The following is a 14,645-nucleotide window of genomic DNA, read 5'->3' on the forward strand; positions in this document are numbered from 1 at the left end:
CCCCACAATAAGAGAGAAAACCTTACTCCCGTAGCATAAAAGTAAAACACAAGTCAAAGTGTAATATTTTTTCCAGTGCTGTTGACTTCATGGATCATTATTGTTGCTGTCTGCTCACTGACTGCTCTGGAAGCAGTTCAGCTCCAATTCAGGTTCTCCACTGACTGGTGGTTGCTGTTTTATGGAATATTTGAGACAAACAGGTAGAGTAATAATCATCTGCCTCCTGGTGCATCCAGTCATCGTTAGTGATGATTTTCACTGTCACAGGGAGCTTCAGCTGAGGGGCTAAAGACTGAGCTGATGTTCAGACCCAGTGGCTCTTGGCTGTTCATGAAGGGTCTCTCGGCACGGTGGAGCATTAGATGGAGCACATGTCATGAGTCGTATTGTCAGTGCTACTGCCCCTGTCATACTTGAGTTGTTCATACAAATAGGATGTAGACTGCACCCTTTTCTGATGTTTTTAGTAATCACAAAGCTTGTGCAGCTTGGAAGTGTGTACGTGAAGAGCACTTCACTTCAAGTAAGCCCTGGTGTTGCAGACTAGCGTAGGAAGGTCTTTAGGCAGAATATGCTCTGCTGATAAATGGCATTATTCAGACTAAACCTAATGACTCCTCATTATTTTTTATTATTTCATTGTTTCCTCCACAATGGAGCATTTCTCCAGCCTAGAAAAACAGAAACAATTGATAAAATTTAAATGAACACTTTTCACAGACCTCTGAAATTTCTAGCACTCCCTGCCAAGGGCCTCAAGGCTGTTGTCATATTTTTTCACTAGTAATATCCAAAAGTTCAAGATGGGTCCCTTTCTGAAGAATTTCTGTGACATGACATAATTTTATTGGTGTGTTATATACTGTTTTAGCATTCTGCAGCTAAATGGCCTGTTTCCTTGGTCTCATTGCATTCTGGACAGAAAATGGCTTGCAGTCCTTTTCTTTGTGAGTAGAAAAGGCGTAAACTCTAAAGAATTACATTAAGCTTGAAACTTGACAGTTTGACAGTACCAAGCCTTCACCATAATTGCTTTCATCAGTTCCCACCAGATTTAGAATGAGCTTTTATTACTGTTGTCTGAATATCTTATTACAATTACCAATACTGAATATGAAAAGGTAGAATGGATTCTTCTTCATAGAGCGTCTGGTGGAAAGCTGGTTGATAAATTATTTTACAAGTTCATGTTGGTTATTAAACAGGCTTCCCGGTTTGCTGCTTTGTACCAAATACCTACCTTGTATCACGATTTTTGCAAGGATCAGTATCAATTACTTTAATATTTCCTTGATGTTTCTTTAAAATGTTCTCATAGTTTAAAAATGTGAATGAAATCAATTTGTCATCATCTGTTAATTCCTCTATTGATTCTATTGTATGCTTTACATTCAGACAGACATTTTCATGAATGCTACATACCTGACAGAACAAAGCAGAAGCAGTTACATACAAAGTGAACACACAAAAAGCACCATTGAAACCTAACCAATGAGTAGGGTGTGCTTGGGGTTTGTGTCAAAACCAAATGGCACATGCAACAAGGACTCTCTTGTTTGGTTGGCTGGTTTTGTTTCATCACTAGTTTTGAAAGATACACAGCAATAAGAGGGCCCTATACTTTGGATTGCTATCTTACTGGTGAGTCCAGAGATACCTGGGGAAAAAAAAAAAAAAAAGTGAATTCTCGATACAGATTATAAAAACAATCAACCATTCCCCTGCCACGTTTTGAGAGGCTTATGTAGGTGTGTTGTGTACAAAGAACATACGCAAAGCAAAATAAAGCCAAAGGGGAAACTTCCATGGATTTGAGTGGGCTTTAGATAGTACCTAATGACCACATCTTTTATGACCAGACCTATAATCTTTAGCAAGCAAGAGTATATGCAATACAGTCAATTGTTATGCTGCATATTGTTGGTAATAAAACTCTTGTGAAGAATCGCTGGGGATTAGGAGGGCCCTGTGTCAGCGATATCACAGAGCGAGCTGCAGCATACCCTCCACTGTTGCTGGAACAACTTAAAGAGGGAAATCATCACCCCTGCGATGAGGAGTCCTCAGAGCTGCAGAGCTTTGGTAATTCCATGCGCAATCTTTAAAAAATGCCAATCACTTAATCTAATTCTGCTCTGAAAGAAGCAGATTATAGTAAAAGGAGAGCTAAACTGTGCTTGAACTGAAAATTCAAGCTTCATACTGAATTCTGAAAAATTCTTTTTTTGTCTTTTCCTAGTGATACCAGAAATGCTCTCCGCCTGTCAGATTTACTAGGAAGCTTTTCAAGCAGCCATTTTTATTTATAATAGTACTTTAAAAAAAAAATCACAGCTTTTTAAACCACAGGGTCTTTCACAAGGTCTTTTAAATTGTTTACATCGATTTGTATTATCTGAACTGTTCTTTCTGATTGTGAGAATTTGTGCAAGGGCTGAGGTAGTTATGAGCTATGGTTTAGATGGGAACTCTTCTCTTTCTTTCTCCCTTTCACTTTTACAAAGATACTGAAGTCTGGCAGAAACAATATTCAAAATGTAAAAATTGTTAATATCTTAATTAACAGAAGACAGTGATTTCCATGTGATTTTGGACTATTAATCTGAATACTACTGATTCAGATTTTTTTTTCTGGAAAGAAAAATGGAGACATCAGGTGAGGAGGTGTACATGAAAAATAGGCATTATTCTTTTCCCTGTTTCCTGGTACCGTAGCATGGGTAAAACCAGATGGCTTTCAAGTAAGTGGACCTGTTACCAATAACCTAAGATGAAGTAGTAATTGCATTTTCAGTGATTCATCTGTATATCACACTGTGTTATTTTATGCAAGGCAGCATCTGTTTCACATGTACACCATGATTATTCTACTCTGATTGACATCCACATTCTCCTAATAAAGTCCCAGTTGCCCACCTGTATGGTGCTCCCTTTTTTCTTAATGCATTTATAAGATAAAAATCCTTTAGAGCACTGTGCTGAAACTCACAAAAAGGCAAGCCATCTAAATTTGTCAGTAGGACAGCATCGGTAGAATTATCAAGGCTCTCTACAGATCAAAATTTTATGAAGTTAGTGGTTCGAATGCTGGTTTGAGCCATACCAGTGCAAGAAAATATCAGTGGAGCTACTTCAGGTTTACACTAATGTATCACAACCAAAGTTAAAATCTGGTTTATGCTGTGGAACTGGAACAACTTTGTCAAGAAAATTACCGTATATTAGTATCTGATCAATTTTGTCCTATTTCTATCCCATGTTTATTCTATGTTCTCTGCCATGTTTTTTCCTATTCCTGTGTATTACATGTGGAACTCCTTCAACATTTTGGGAATAATTGGAAGTGTAAATGTGCTCTGGGGGACAGTGACAGTTTGTGACAGAGACACACTGAATGTTGCCGAATCCATAGAAAGTAACACTAACTCAGGAAACCTCTGATCTCCAAATGGTTGGAAGATGAAAAAGCACTTTGTGTGCTTCAAAGAACATCTGCTCTTGGCCACTGTTAGAGACCGGGTTCTGGGCTAAATCAGGTTGACCCAGGACAGCTGTTCCTATGTTCTAGCAGTCTGACAAATTTCTTTTTCATTACCTGTTTCAGATTGGCTGACATGACCTGTTTCCTCATCCCAGTAAGGCACTGACTTCAGCGCAGTTCAGGTCACAGTGACCAAAACTGCAGAATGTTTTTTTGTTAGGCCCCGTGTGAAATAAAAATTGCAGGTGTCCGTGCACAGTGCCAAGTCAGGCAGGTGCTGAGCAGGCCTGGAGGACGAAGCGTAAGGTGATCTCCCCAAGCCAGGGTGGCGAGCACAGGCAGTCTGAAGGAGCTCGACTGTCTGACACCAGCACCATGTGCTCTCAGGGTTGCATTTGTGCATCTGGTTGGAAGCACTGATGAGCCCGATAGTCCTGCCTCCTCAGATGGCCTATACTCCCTCTGAGACCCCGCTCGTAATTTCCTGATTGATTAAGTGTCTCTGAGAGCCTGGAGTCTGAGAAGAAACATCTGGCAGAGGGCCTTGTGGAGTATGGGCTCTCTGAAACCGGGCCTATATTCACGGAAAAGTAGTAATTGAAAAATTCCATTTAAAATACAGGGTTGGTTGCTGTCTTTCAGCTTGCTGCGCTCGTTAATCCATCTCTTCTGCTGGTCGTCTTGGTGCCTTCTCAAAACAGAGATGGGTGGCCTGCTTCAGCAGTGGCAGATCTTGACCAGTCGCCATTCTGTGCTCCTGCCATCTGACCTTCGGGGACAGATTTCAGCAATGACCTGTTGGGGTGTGCTGATTTAGCACCAGTCAGGGCTCCAACCTCCTATGCTACAACAGCGAGGGAAGTAAGTGCTTGCACGAGTAAGATGAGAATGTCTCTTGATTCTGGTACAACGTGCTTGAAAATTGTTCTGCCAGAAGAGGAAATCTTTGAAATTTAAGGGCTAAAGAACGTTTCAGTGAATTTGACCATTTACCAAAAATAAAAAAAAAATAATAATAAAAAATGGGGGAGGGGAGGAGGTCATTAAGAAGAAAAATCCAGCTTAGGTAAGAATTTTTGTGAAAGAAGCACACAAGGCCAGTCCAGTCCTCTTGGTTAGTTGGGGTTTTGTTGTTTTTGGAGGTAGTACAACTTTTCTTAAAAATCTTACAGTCTAGACTCTTTTGCAGCATTTATCCAACAAGTAATGGCTTGGCTATTTGCTCTATTGTTAAGTGTTTCTGGTAGAGTACTTGGTGCAGATATTGCTGCCTAGGCAGACCCCAAGAGCTAGCATGGATGGAGACCATTTGGGACTTTGGAGGAGAAAAAATGTCTTGAAGAGACTCAAGTTTGTTGTCTCGGTCTTAGAGCAATTGTATCATGAACTGCAGATGATTCCTGCTTTTTATAATAATAGACGATATATTTGGAAGGTAGTTTCTTTACAAATAAATAGACGTATTCATAGATGTGCTCTTTAGAAGGAAGGTTTGTGAAATATCTTAGCAACGTGTCCAAAATAAAAAGAGGTATTACCAGAGAGTTAAGAGATTCATAGGCAGGTTCTTAGGCCCATATTCTTTTCATTTATGCACCCTAAAATAAGGAATAGGCTTGGCTTTAAATGGACAAAGGTAATGTCAGTTCTCCAGCCTGAGTGAGGAGACGTCTCACGTAGGGTTTGGTGAAATTGCAAAGGAAAAGAAATGCTGTTGTAGTCAGAAAGCACTGGCTGTTGCCATGTCCTGCTCTGTTTTGTCTCAGCCAAGTGTGCCTGTTTTTACTTTTTACCTGATGTTTTCAAAGGGCTGGAGTGCTGTACCTCCGTTTTTGTTTTTTCTTTTTCTTCTTTTTATTTTTGGTACCACTGTTTCAACATGCTTTAGCTCTCACAGGTGTCACTGTAGGCAGGAATTTGATATTAAATATCAAAGGTTTGAACTTATTTCAGAGAAGTGTGAATAAATTCACATCTGTGGCTGGAAGAGGGCAGGAGGAACATAGGACAGGTTGAATGGGAGTTCAGAGACAGCAGAAAGGGAAATACAATTTGCATTATGAAAATAATCTTGTATTCAATAGAGACCTATTAGACACCTACTGAGGGGAAGCCTGTTATACTTTATGTGCTCTGCCTTAACTTGTAAGTTGGAGCCTGCTCCCAGCCATTCAATTCACTGCTTCCAGATGTAAGAACTCACTGAAGCTATGTCTCAATTCTTTCTAAGAGCATTTAATCATCAGAAAATAGATACATAAGTTGTATCTGAATACTGTACTGATCCAAAGTGGTTTTCTCAGTAAGCAGATTAAAATGAATGATTCAAAGTGTGCTGAGCAGATCTGCAGATAATAGTTAATCTGGGCAGTAATTCTGCCAATGCACAGGTAGACGTGTACAAATTGTTGAGAAAAAAAAATAATAATTTAGCTATGGGAGTGTTTAAAATATAATTTTTAAGATTACACGTGTGTATTCTCCTAAATCCTTCTGAGGATAGGATCTTTTTAAGCTATAGCTAGTTAGTTTGTAAAGATTTGAAAGTAATCTAGCCTAGTGTGTTGTATGAATGCCAGACTAATCCATTTTTCTTTGAGAATGGCTTTATTTAATTTTCTCAGTCTGTGAAGTTCTTAAGTTTTCTCCTGTGGCAAAGTAAAGAACAAACCCTAGGGAGCTGCAAGCTGAGACCATGGTTCAGGAGAGTTTCTAAGCACATGCTTAACTCTGAGCAAGTGTTTAGCAGCTGATGAAGTCAATAGGATTTAAACAGCCACTTAGAGCCTTGTGTGCTAGAAGGGAGTGGAAAAGACATGGAAGATCTCAAGTGCAGCATAGGTTTCAGCATTGCAGGGTTTCCTCCGATTAAAGGCTTTATTTTTGTGTTTGGATTCAGCACGGTTTTGCAGGTTGTCATGCCAGTGGAAACCAGTAGCATCACGTTATTAGGAACAGAGCAAAGAGCCAGCCCATGTTTGGCTGGTAGGACGGGGTCCCACCAAGAGGAGAGGCAGGCTCTGGGACCAACCCATCCCTCTGTGCTCCACCACCATGCAACAGCAGCAGTGGTCTGAAATGGGGACAGTAGGCTGAGGGGCACAGGGACACCCATTTCCCATATCAGAAACTGGTTCTGGGATTTTTATTTGCCTTCTGAGTCCTTTGGTTGCTGCTTATGATCACCCTGGGGGGGTTAGAAAGGGTTAGGGAGGGAAAGCAGCCTCAGAGGTCTGACAGCCTGGAAAAGGGCTATGACACTGTTTAGCCAGTGCTGGTGTTATATAAATGTATATATGCGATAAATAGTGCTTCATGACTATGAGAAATGGCTTCTAACATTTGCCAATAAATTTGCAATGTACTGGATTTATGAAAGGCCTTGACAAAATTCCTAAACAAACCAAGTTTTCCTCTACTATGTACTCTTGTAGTTATGATTAAGAGATTTGTATTTTTTGCCAGTGAAGGCCGTGGCTCTAGTATGTTTCTCAAGCTGAATGCGATCTAGTTTGTTTAAGCAAGAAGGAGTTTAAGTGGAAATGAGCCACAGAAATGTGTGCCACTTGTCTAAAACAAACATGTCTTAGGCCTTTCCTTTTAAGTGACATCTATTATTGCATTTTTAAGTAGATCTTTGTTAGTAAGCATCCACAAGTGTGTTTGATCAGATGGAAAGATCCAAGGCTATATTTATATTCCTACACTGGAATGTTCTTTTTAAAGAAGGACCTGCACCTTTGCCAGCAGAAGTTAATTGGAAGTTTGCAACTGAATGGATACAAGTCCCTAAAAATGTGCTGTCAGTGTTCATTTATGACATGTCTGTGCAGCCACTTTAGACATTGCATACAGATTTCTCAGGATCTTTAGGCCTTTACCCCCTTTATTTATTTAGGACTAAGCAGGTAGCATAGAAGATGAAAATAATTTTGAGAGCTGATCTAGGCCGGAGATCAATAAGAGTGATATGTCTGTCTTTATAGTATAACAGATTTGTTTGCAAGTTTGTTCTTGCTGCAACAAAAGTGCCTATTTCTATGATATTTAAGGGATTCTCAGTTCATTTTTCTCCATCTGAAAGATTCCAGGATGACTCTTACAGAAAAAAATGGTGTAAATGCGAAACAAAATTATCCTCTTCTTGCTAGTTTCTAGTCATAGAGAAAAAAGAGGGGCACTTGCAAGAGCTTAAAGTAGTATTTAGCAATTGTCCTGTTTTTTGAAGTTATGCTGTAGGTGTTGTGCATTGAGAGAATTCCAGACCTACCTTACACCCAGTGGTTATGAACGCAGGTGCAGTCACTCTTTGGCTTTCGGCCAGAGGTGGAAGCTTATTAAGGAGCATTGATTCCCTGGCTGAACATTAAATCTGTACTTGCCACACTGAAAATATTCTTCATTAACAGTGTAATTGAACATTCTTCTTATTATTTGTCTGCTGACTTTAACTGAGTCTAGACTGTTTGCTTTATGTGCTGAATGTATGAAAAAGCCACACATGGAAGATTCTCCAAGAGGGACCAAGCACAGCTTGGGCTCTGATGATGCCTGGGGCCGCTGGTCTCTTCAGATAACTGAAAGTGACTGAAAAAAATAATCAGTTTCTTCATGAACAACTTCAAGAAAAGTCCATCAACTGTAATTTCTGATCACAAGGGTGGTTGAAATCAGCATAATTGTTCTTCACGATTCTTGATCTGATTTTGTAAGGTCAATTATAAATACATGGCTTTTCATATTATCCAGGAATAGATGCCAGAATATCTGGAAGCTGCATAATTATAACACTGCCAAAACCTAAACCAAATCCTTGAGCTTCATTTATTTTAAATTGTATTAAAAAGGAAAATACCTTTATAATTTACCTTATGTTATAGTCATCAGCATTGCTGTAAAGGAGAATCTCTGGCCATATTTTTAATCCCATAGAGTTTCAATTTAATCTACTTCTATTTTTAAAATTCATCTTTAAATAAGTATGTCTGCACATAGTTTTCTTGATGCATCTGCTAATGTAAGAGGCTTTTTCTCTGCCTCCATTACACCATTTCTTTTTTTTTTCATGTTTGAACTTTCCTCTTTTTGTCCAGTAGCCGTAGGCAGTCCATATGATGTCTCCCAAGGGCTCACACCATGGGGAATCACTTATTGAAGACCAAGGTTTTACGCATAGCCACAAGGTCCATGAGGTTTCACCCAGGTCTTTCCTCAAAGCTCCTTTCATAATCCTTACTTATTAATGACTGCCGATGAGTACCTTTCTTCTGAGGACTTTCTGTGGAGACAGGGGTGTAACAGCCCAGACAGCAGATTGATGATAAATCAAAGAATCCAAGTTTTTCTCTTGGGATGGACGAAACATGCCGTCTCTGGAGCACAACTGTTGTTCTGAGCTTCTGTCCTGTCAGTCACAATGCGGCTGTTCATTAGCAATTGAGGTGCCTCACCTTTGCTTCACTGTTAGTGCTGTCATGACTACCGATTTTCTGTTTATGAACTGCTGCTGCCACCTATTTTTATCATACTGAAGAAAGTATGTATCAGATTATATCCTCTGTTCATAGCTACTCATGTTTTTAAGCCTTTTTCAGATTAATGACAGGAATGAATCATTAAACCAAACTAAGGTGAGAGATACACATCAATACTTTCAGCCTTTTCCTAAGAAACCTGCTACACATTTTGGAGAAATCTCGTTTGGTAAAATGCCAGCTTTTGATTGGAAGTGATTCTTTTAATTACTAAGAAAAATGGGGAAAATGATACAGTTGTCCAATGACACGAGTATGCCTCCTAGATTGCTCAAGTTTTTTAGGAAACTTTTCTGGCTATGTTAATTTACCAGAGTATTGCTCTTTCCAAATCCCATGAGAGCTGCTTGAGAACAAAACCTTCAGTGGAAGCGCAACCACAATGTGCTGTGCTGGATGTGCAAGCATAGCTCCATGCAAGAAGCTTTCATCCTTCCAGCAAGGAAAGCCTCAAGATGAGCAATGGTGCTAATGTTGCAGCCTCTGACCTGATTTTGCTTCAGAGCAGCTACAACTTGTTTGATTTTTTTGCCACTAGGAAGCTCTTTTTAACCGTGTCATTTATAGCAGTCACGTTAGAGATTATTTTCCGCTTCATACTCCTGCAAAAACATTACCAAGCAGAGCTGGCCATGTATTGCAGCAGGAATGGTGTCATGCAGATCTCCTCTGGGGTCTCTGCGAACTCAGGAACAATTCATCACATGAAGCAAATGGGACTGGTCCATCTGTCCTATCGCAAAATAAAATCCGTTGCTTTTTCTCCCAAGCTGTGCTAAACCATCATCCTGCATGGCTTTGAGTTACTGTACTGTTTAGTGAAGTACCATGTTGCATGTCTTCTGTTTCTTATGGCTCTTACTCAGCTGTGGAAAGAAATACCAAGTAATATAACCACTTTCTTCCAAATCTTGGGCCAGAATCTCAGCTGGTGTAAGTCAGCAGAGCTCCACTGACATTATTAGTGCTCCAGTGATTCACACCAGCTGTGGATCTGGTCTTCTGTCTCAATTTATGAAGGGCTTGAACTAAATGTCAGGAAATATGAAATGATCTCTTAGAGTCAGCAGTTCTCCAGATGTGTTAATGGAGTTTAAGTTTACCAAAAGGCAAGACTTCAAAAAATGATCCAACAGAAGAATAAACTTTCAAGAAGAATGCCCTTACTTGCAGGCTTTTTGGCAAGAGAGGACTATACAACTTACTGCAATTTAAAGAAATTACCTCAGTTATGCATCAGGATATGGTAATACAGCTTCAGTGAGAATCCAAGATTCAAAAATTCACAGCAAAAAGCAAGCTGTTGGCATGTCTTGAATAATTGCCATGCAAATATGATTCATATGGTCTTAAAGCCAAAAGTAAGTTGCTTATGAACTTCATGTAAAGAGTCTAATGATTCCACTTTGCAAGTGTAGTTGCGTTTATTCACAGGCATGGTATAACAACTTCTGGAGAGTAAATGGGAGTACCATGTTGTTACAAGAACACAGAAGCTTAATAGTTCTAGCTGTGTAATGTTAAAACTCACCAGTGATTTGGCTTATGGATGTGATCTCATGTGTAATGTTGAAAACAGTTAGTTTTCCTAACGAGGATTAAATTGTTACTGATACTGCCATTCTTAAGCAATGTCAGGCTCACTTTTCAACATCAGAAAATGCTGCAATAGGTGAACCCTCAAAGTCAGCAAATCTCAGACTCAATATTACCTTAATGGCATGTGGACAGTGAAAAATTCCTAAGCTACTCTGAAGAAGACTTCCAGTACCTGAAGTAACCTGTGGTGTTACAGAGGTCTTTCACAGCCTAATTTATCTGCTGGTGAGACCACTCAAAATTAATTAAAATGATATGTGTGCTGCTCCACACTGTGTGGTTCACCTGTGCTCTCACTGGAGACGTAATGCTTTAGACTGATCAAGAAAGGTTATGCACCTTCAATAAGTGAACTTGAACATGACATATGTTGCCTATACCTAAAAAAAGGGTATGAATGAGTTGATCACTAACATTCAGAATGGCATGGAGTGATCTGATCCTGCTGACCAGAGGTTACTGGCTAAGGGTCTGATTCTGGCACGTTTGATTTGCAGCTGGTCCAAGTGGCTTTTGATGAGAATTGTCATCTGTCTAGATGTCACTGCATGCCAACAGAACAAACAAAACAGAACAAAACAAAACAAAACATATTCTTTGTCATGATTAAGTCAGACCTGAGGAGAACATTTTGCAGTTCACAGAGGAACCTAGTTAGACTTCCAGGGAAAGTAGTGATCATAATCTGAAAATAATGGTATGTTGAAATTAAAGCAGTTTGCAGAACTGGAATGATGGAGAGGGTGGTGAGGAAACCCTTCTGAATACTGGAGACTTCATGGGAAGGGAAAGCATCCCAAACTCAGCATTTAATGGGATTTTGCTGGTTCCCAAGGAGCACAGAGGGCTCCACCTCTAACTGGAAATCATTCTCCAGGAAACATTGTAGTGAGAGCTTTGAACCTCTGGTGGATTCACAGACTTGAAGGATAAGAAGCCATGAATCAGGTAGTGGCTGGGTTCTTGGGAAGATTATTACATTTTGAAGGTTGCAGTGTTTTTTAAAACTGTTGTTTCCTGGAGTTTTCCAGTGAGAATGGGAGTTTTCTAAAACTTGGTTCCGAATCTGTGTGAAACCAAACTTCAAAACAGCAATCAAAAACGCTGATTTTGACTAAATATATTGGCAGCTGTGGAGCAGTTGAAGGTTTGAATTAGTCTGGAAATTAAGATGGCTTTTGAATTCTTCATTTCACAAAGCCCGTGTATGGCAGTGTTTCAGAGTAACTTTCCATCATTTCTGTCTAGTTCTTCCCATCCTGGTGAATGGTGTGTTGGTTTTGGTAATACACAGATTTTTTACCTTCTGTCAAGATTACACCAGTGGAATATGCTGGGGCATGAAGCCATTGACCCTCATGAAATTCCAGCCAACCCCAAACCCTACAGTGCAAGCACATCGAGTCCACTCCCTGCTTCCTATGCTGATTCCCTACAGTCTACTGAATCAAGACTAAGAGATTAGTTCTTGTTTTCAAAGCATCTAGTGATACCATCCTGGAATATGACATCACTGAGAGCTCCACTATCTGTGATCAGTGATTTTCCCCCTCAAGCTCACAAAAACAAATCTGTGTAGGATTCAAAAATCTGGGGGAGGATCCAGTCTATATGTATTAATTCCCATAGGGATTGGAAGCTGTCACAAATGTCGTCATGTTTGTAAGTGCAGGATACCTTGTCTTCTGTGTTTGTCAGAATGCTGTCTCAGAGAGAGAGGAGAAGCAGCAAATATGAACTCAGAAAATGCCAGGAGCTCATACAGCCAACAAACATTTAAATCATCTGTCTTGATGAGGGCAGTCAAAAGAGGGCTAAATAGGGCCGATTGCTGCAGAGCAGTGTGTTATCCAATATAATAAAGGGTGTCTAATTCAAGCAGAGTTTTCAGGTAGGACTCTGTGCTATCCACTTACCTAAGGAGAAACCTGCACCTTGGCATATAAGTAGCAGTGAGTGATGACTGCTTTTTTTGCACACAGTTAGAGTACATGTAAACATAATATATATACAGGTGGAGGACAGGGAGTCCCTCAATACCTGGTTTCCAGAGGTGGAGAGCATGTGCTATGGAAGGATTTTCTGCATTTACCTGTGTTTTCTTCTGCTGTGCAGTGTGGGAACAGGCTTGCACCCTCGGGGCATGGACCTTTTGAGACAACTCAGTGTGCCAAAATGATGGACAGCACACACATGCTTAGCACCAGGGTAAAAATAAAGAACAATTCACAGAGCATCATCCTGTACAGCAGCAGAAGGGCAGGTCCTCCCCTTGTTTTCTGTGTTTGTTCTGCTCTCCCTAGCTCTCCATGTGGAATTTGTGGGTGAAATGGTCATTCTCCTAAAAATTGTAACATAATAGCTAAAGGCTTGATATTTATAAGCTGAATTTTATCTGTTTGTTTTGCCATTGACATCTCAGCACAAAATTAGGTCTTTCAAAAAGCTCTTTTCTCTTACATGTAACCTTAACAAAAACTCAAAATACACTGTTAAACAGGCACCTTGGTCTTGTGTATGTTGGATTTTTTTATATCCATATCTAAACTTATTTCAAACCTATGTCTTTGCTTAATATTTCCAGGCCTGATCCTGCTTCACAGAAGACATCGGGCAAGCGGTCTCCGGATGTGATATCTCTTGAAACACTGGAAAACACTTGTGAGCCGGAGGACCTCTTTGATGACATCTAGCTATGTGTTGTCTGAGAAACTCAGAGACTGGTGCTCCACATCAAATTTAGTTATAAAACTAAAAGGCTTTGGTATAGACACTGAGCCAAAATCTGTATGGTATTTAATGACATATTGCTTTAATTCTCTTTCACTGGCCTTGTCCCCATTCTTCACTGCGTGGTTGTAGACCCTTGGCCTGCTGAGTCTTGATTTGTGACAGCCTTGAAATCAGTTCAGCCTCTGTGTAGAGCTATTACCACATGCATATGGGGAAAGAGAGCCCCATCACAACGTTTTACATCCTAACAGTCTTTGGCTGTTAGTTGTATCCAGGATCAACTGGTTTTCAGATATCCCCAGAGAATAAATCAGACATAAGGAATACTTAAGGCTGTCATTGTACTTATGCGATATTCTGCCCCTTTCTCGAGCAGCTCAGCTTAGATGTGGTCTGATTCCTCAGCTTTGATTGAGGTATATCTTTAAAAAATCAAGTGTGCAAATAAATGACTTTTTGCTTTTTAAAGATTCTTTGTAGTATTATGCATTATATGGTGCATACCTGCTTTGGGGAGTAAAGTGTTTAATATTGAATCTATTTTGACCTTCTGTAGTATGCCATAGACCTGTAGAAACCCACAGACTTTAAAAGAGACATTTTGATATTTCATTATTTTTCTTAAGATGATTTCTAAGATAATAAAATGCTTTCTAAAAGGACATCTTTTTGGTTTTATTTGCTTAGACCTGCTATGAGTAAAGGGACTAGTTAGAAAAATGCCTTAATGCTTGACCTCTTCCTGCCTGAAGCTGGTACATTCATTTAGGTTTAAGGCTTCATCAGATAAAAAGTTAGCAACGTGTATTTACCTTCAGAGGTCAAAATCCAGTGCATAGAACTAAGCATGTGTGTCAACTTCTGCTTCGCAGTTTTAAGAGCCTGAATCAATTCTCATTTAAGGCAGAGGGGACCCATTCTTCTGCCTGAGAAACAAGAGTTTTAAACATGTGAATAATCCCACTGAAGTCAGCAGCACTATGCAACATAGTACTGCTTCTGTGCTCTATGGTTGTAATGGACCTTGAAAAATACCATGTATTTTTAAAAAGCCAGTTTATTTAGGCCTTTATCCTGACAAAATTCAGTCCTATACTTAATAAAAAGCACCGGTGTCGGTATTTGCAGGATCAGAGCCTCATTTAAGAATCTCAGTGAGGATCTGGGAATATTAAAATTAAGCAGTCCGTTCTAAAAAACATGGTCACAGCATTTTAAATTCACAAAGGGCTTTGGGACAGTGTTATAAATCACATAGTAAAAACATGAATGGACAAAATATTTTGCTTGCTCCA

At 39.7% G+C, this 14,645-nt stretch overlaps 1 protein-coding gene across 4 annotated transcripts in view; it reads left to right on the forward strand.

The window, feature by feature from the left end:
* Window positions 1-14,000, forward strand: part of XRCC4 (X-ray repair cross complementing 4) — a 187,763-nt gene extending 173,763 nt beyond the window's left edge. The window contains exons 8-9 of one of the 4 annotated variants that reach the window (XM_050716477.1): window positions 4,127-4,345; window positions 13,202-13,996. In XM_050716477.1, coding sequence (XP_050572434.1) covers window positions 4,127-4,301 — 175 coding nt within the window. In that variant the 3' untranslated portion in view covers window positions 4,302-4,345; window positions 13,202-13,996. Of the gene's footprint in view, window positions 1-4,126; window positions 4,346-13,201 lie in introns of all 4 variants that reach the window. The other 3 variants (XM_050716478.1, XM_050716479.1, XM_035563200.2) reach the window with 3 other exon arrangements.
* Window positions 14,001-14,645: the final 645 nt, after the last annotated feature.

Source organism: Cygnus atratus, chromosome Z (assembly GCF_013377495.2).
Source record: "Cygnus atratus isolate AKBS03 ecotype Queensland, Australia chromosome Z, CAtr_DNAZoo_HiC_assembly, whole genome shotgun sequence".
Lineage (NCBI taxonomy): Eukaryota > Metazoa > Chordata > Aves > Anseriformes > Anatidae > Cygnus > Cygnus atratus.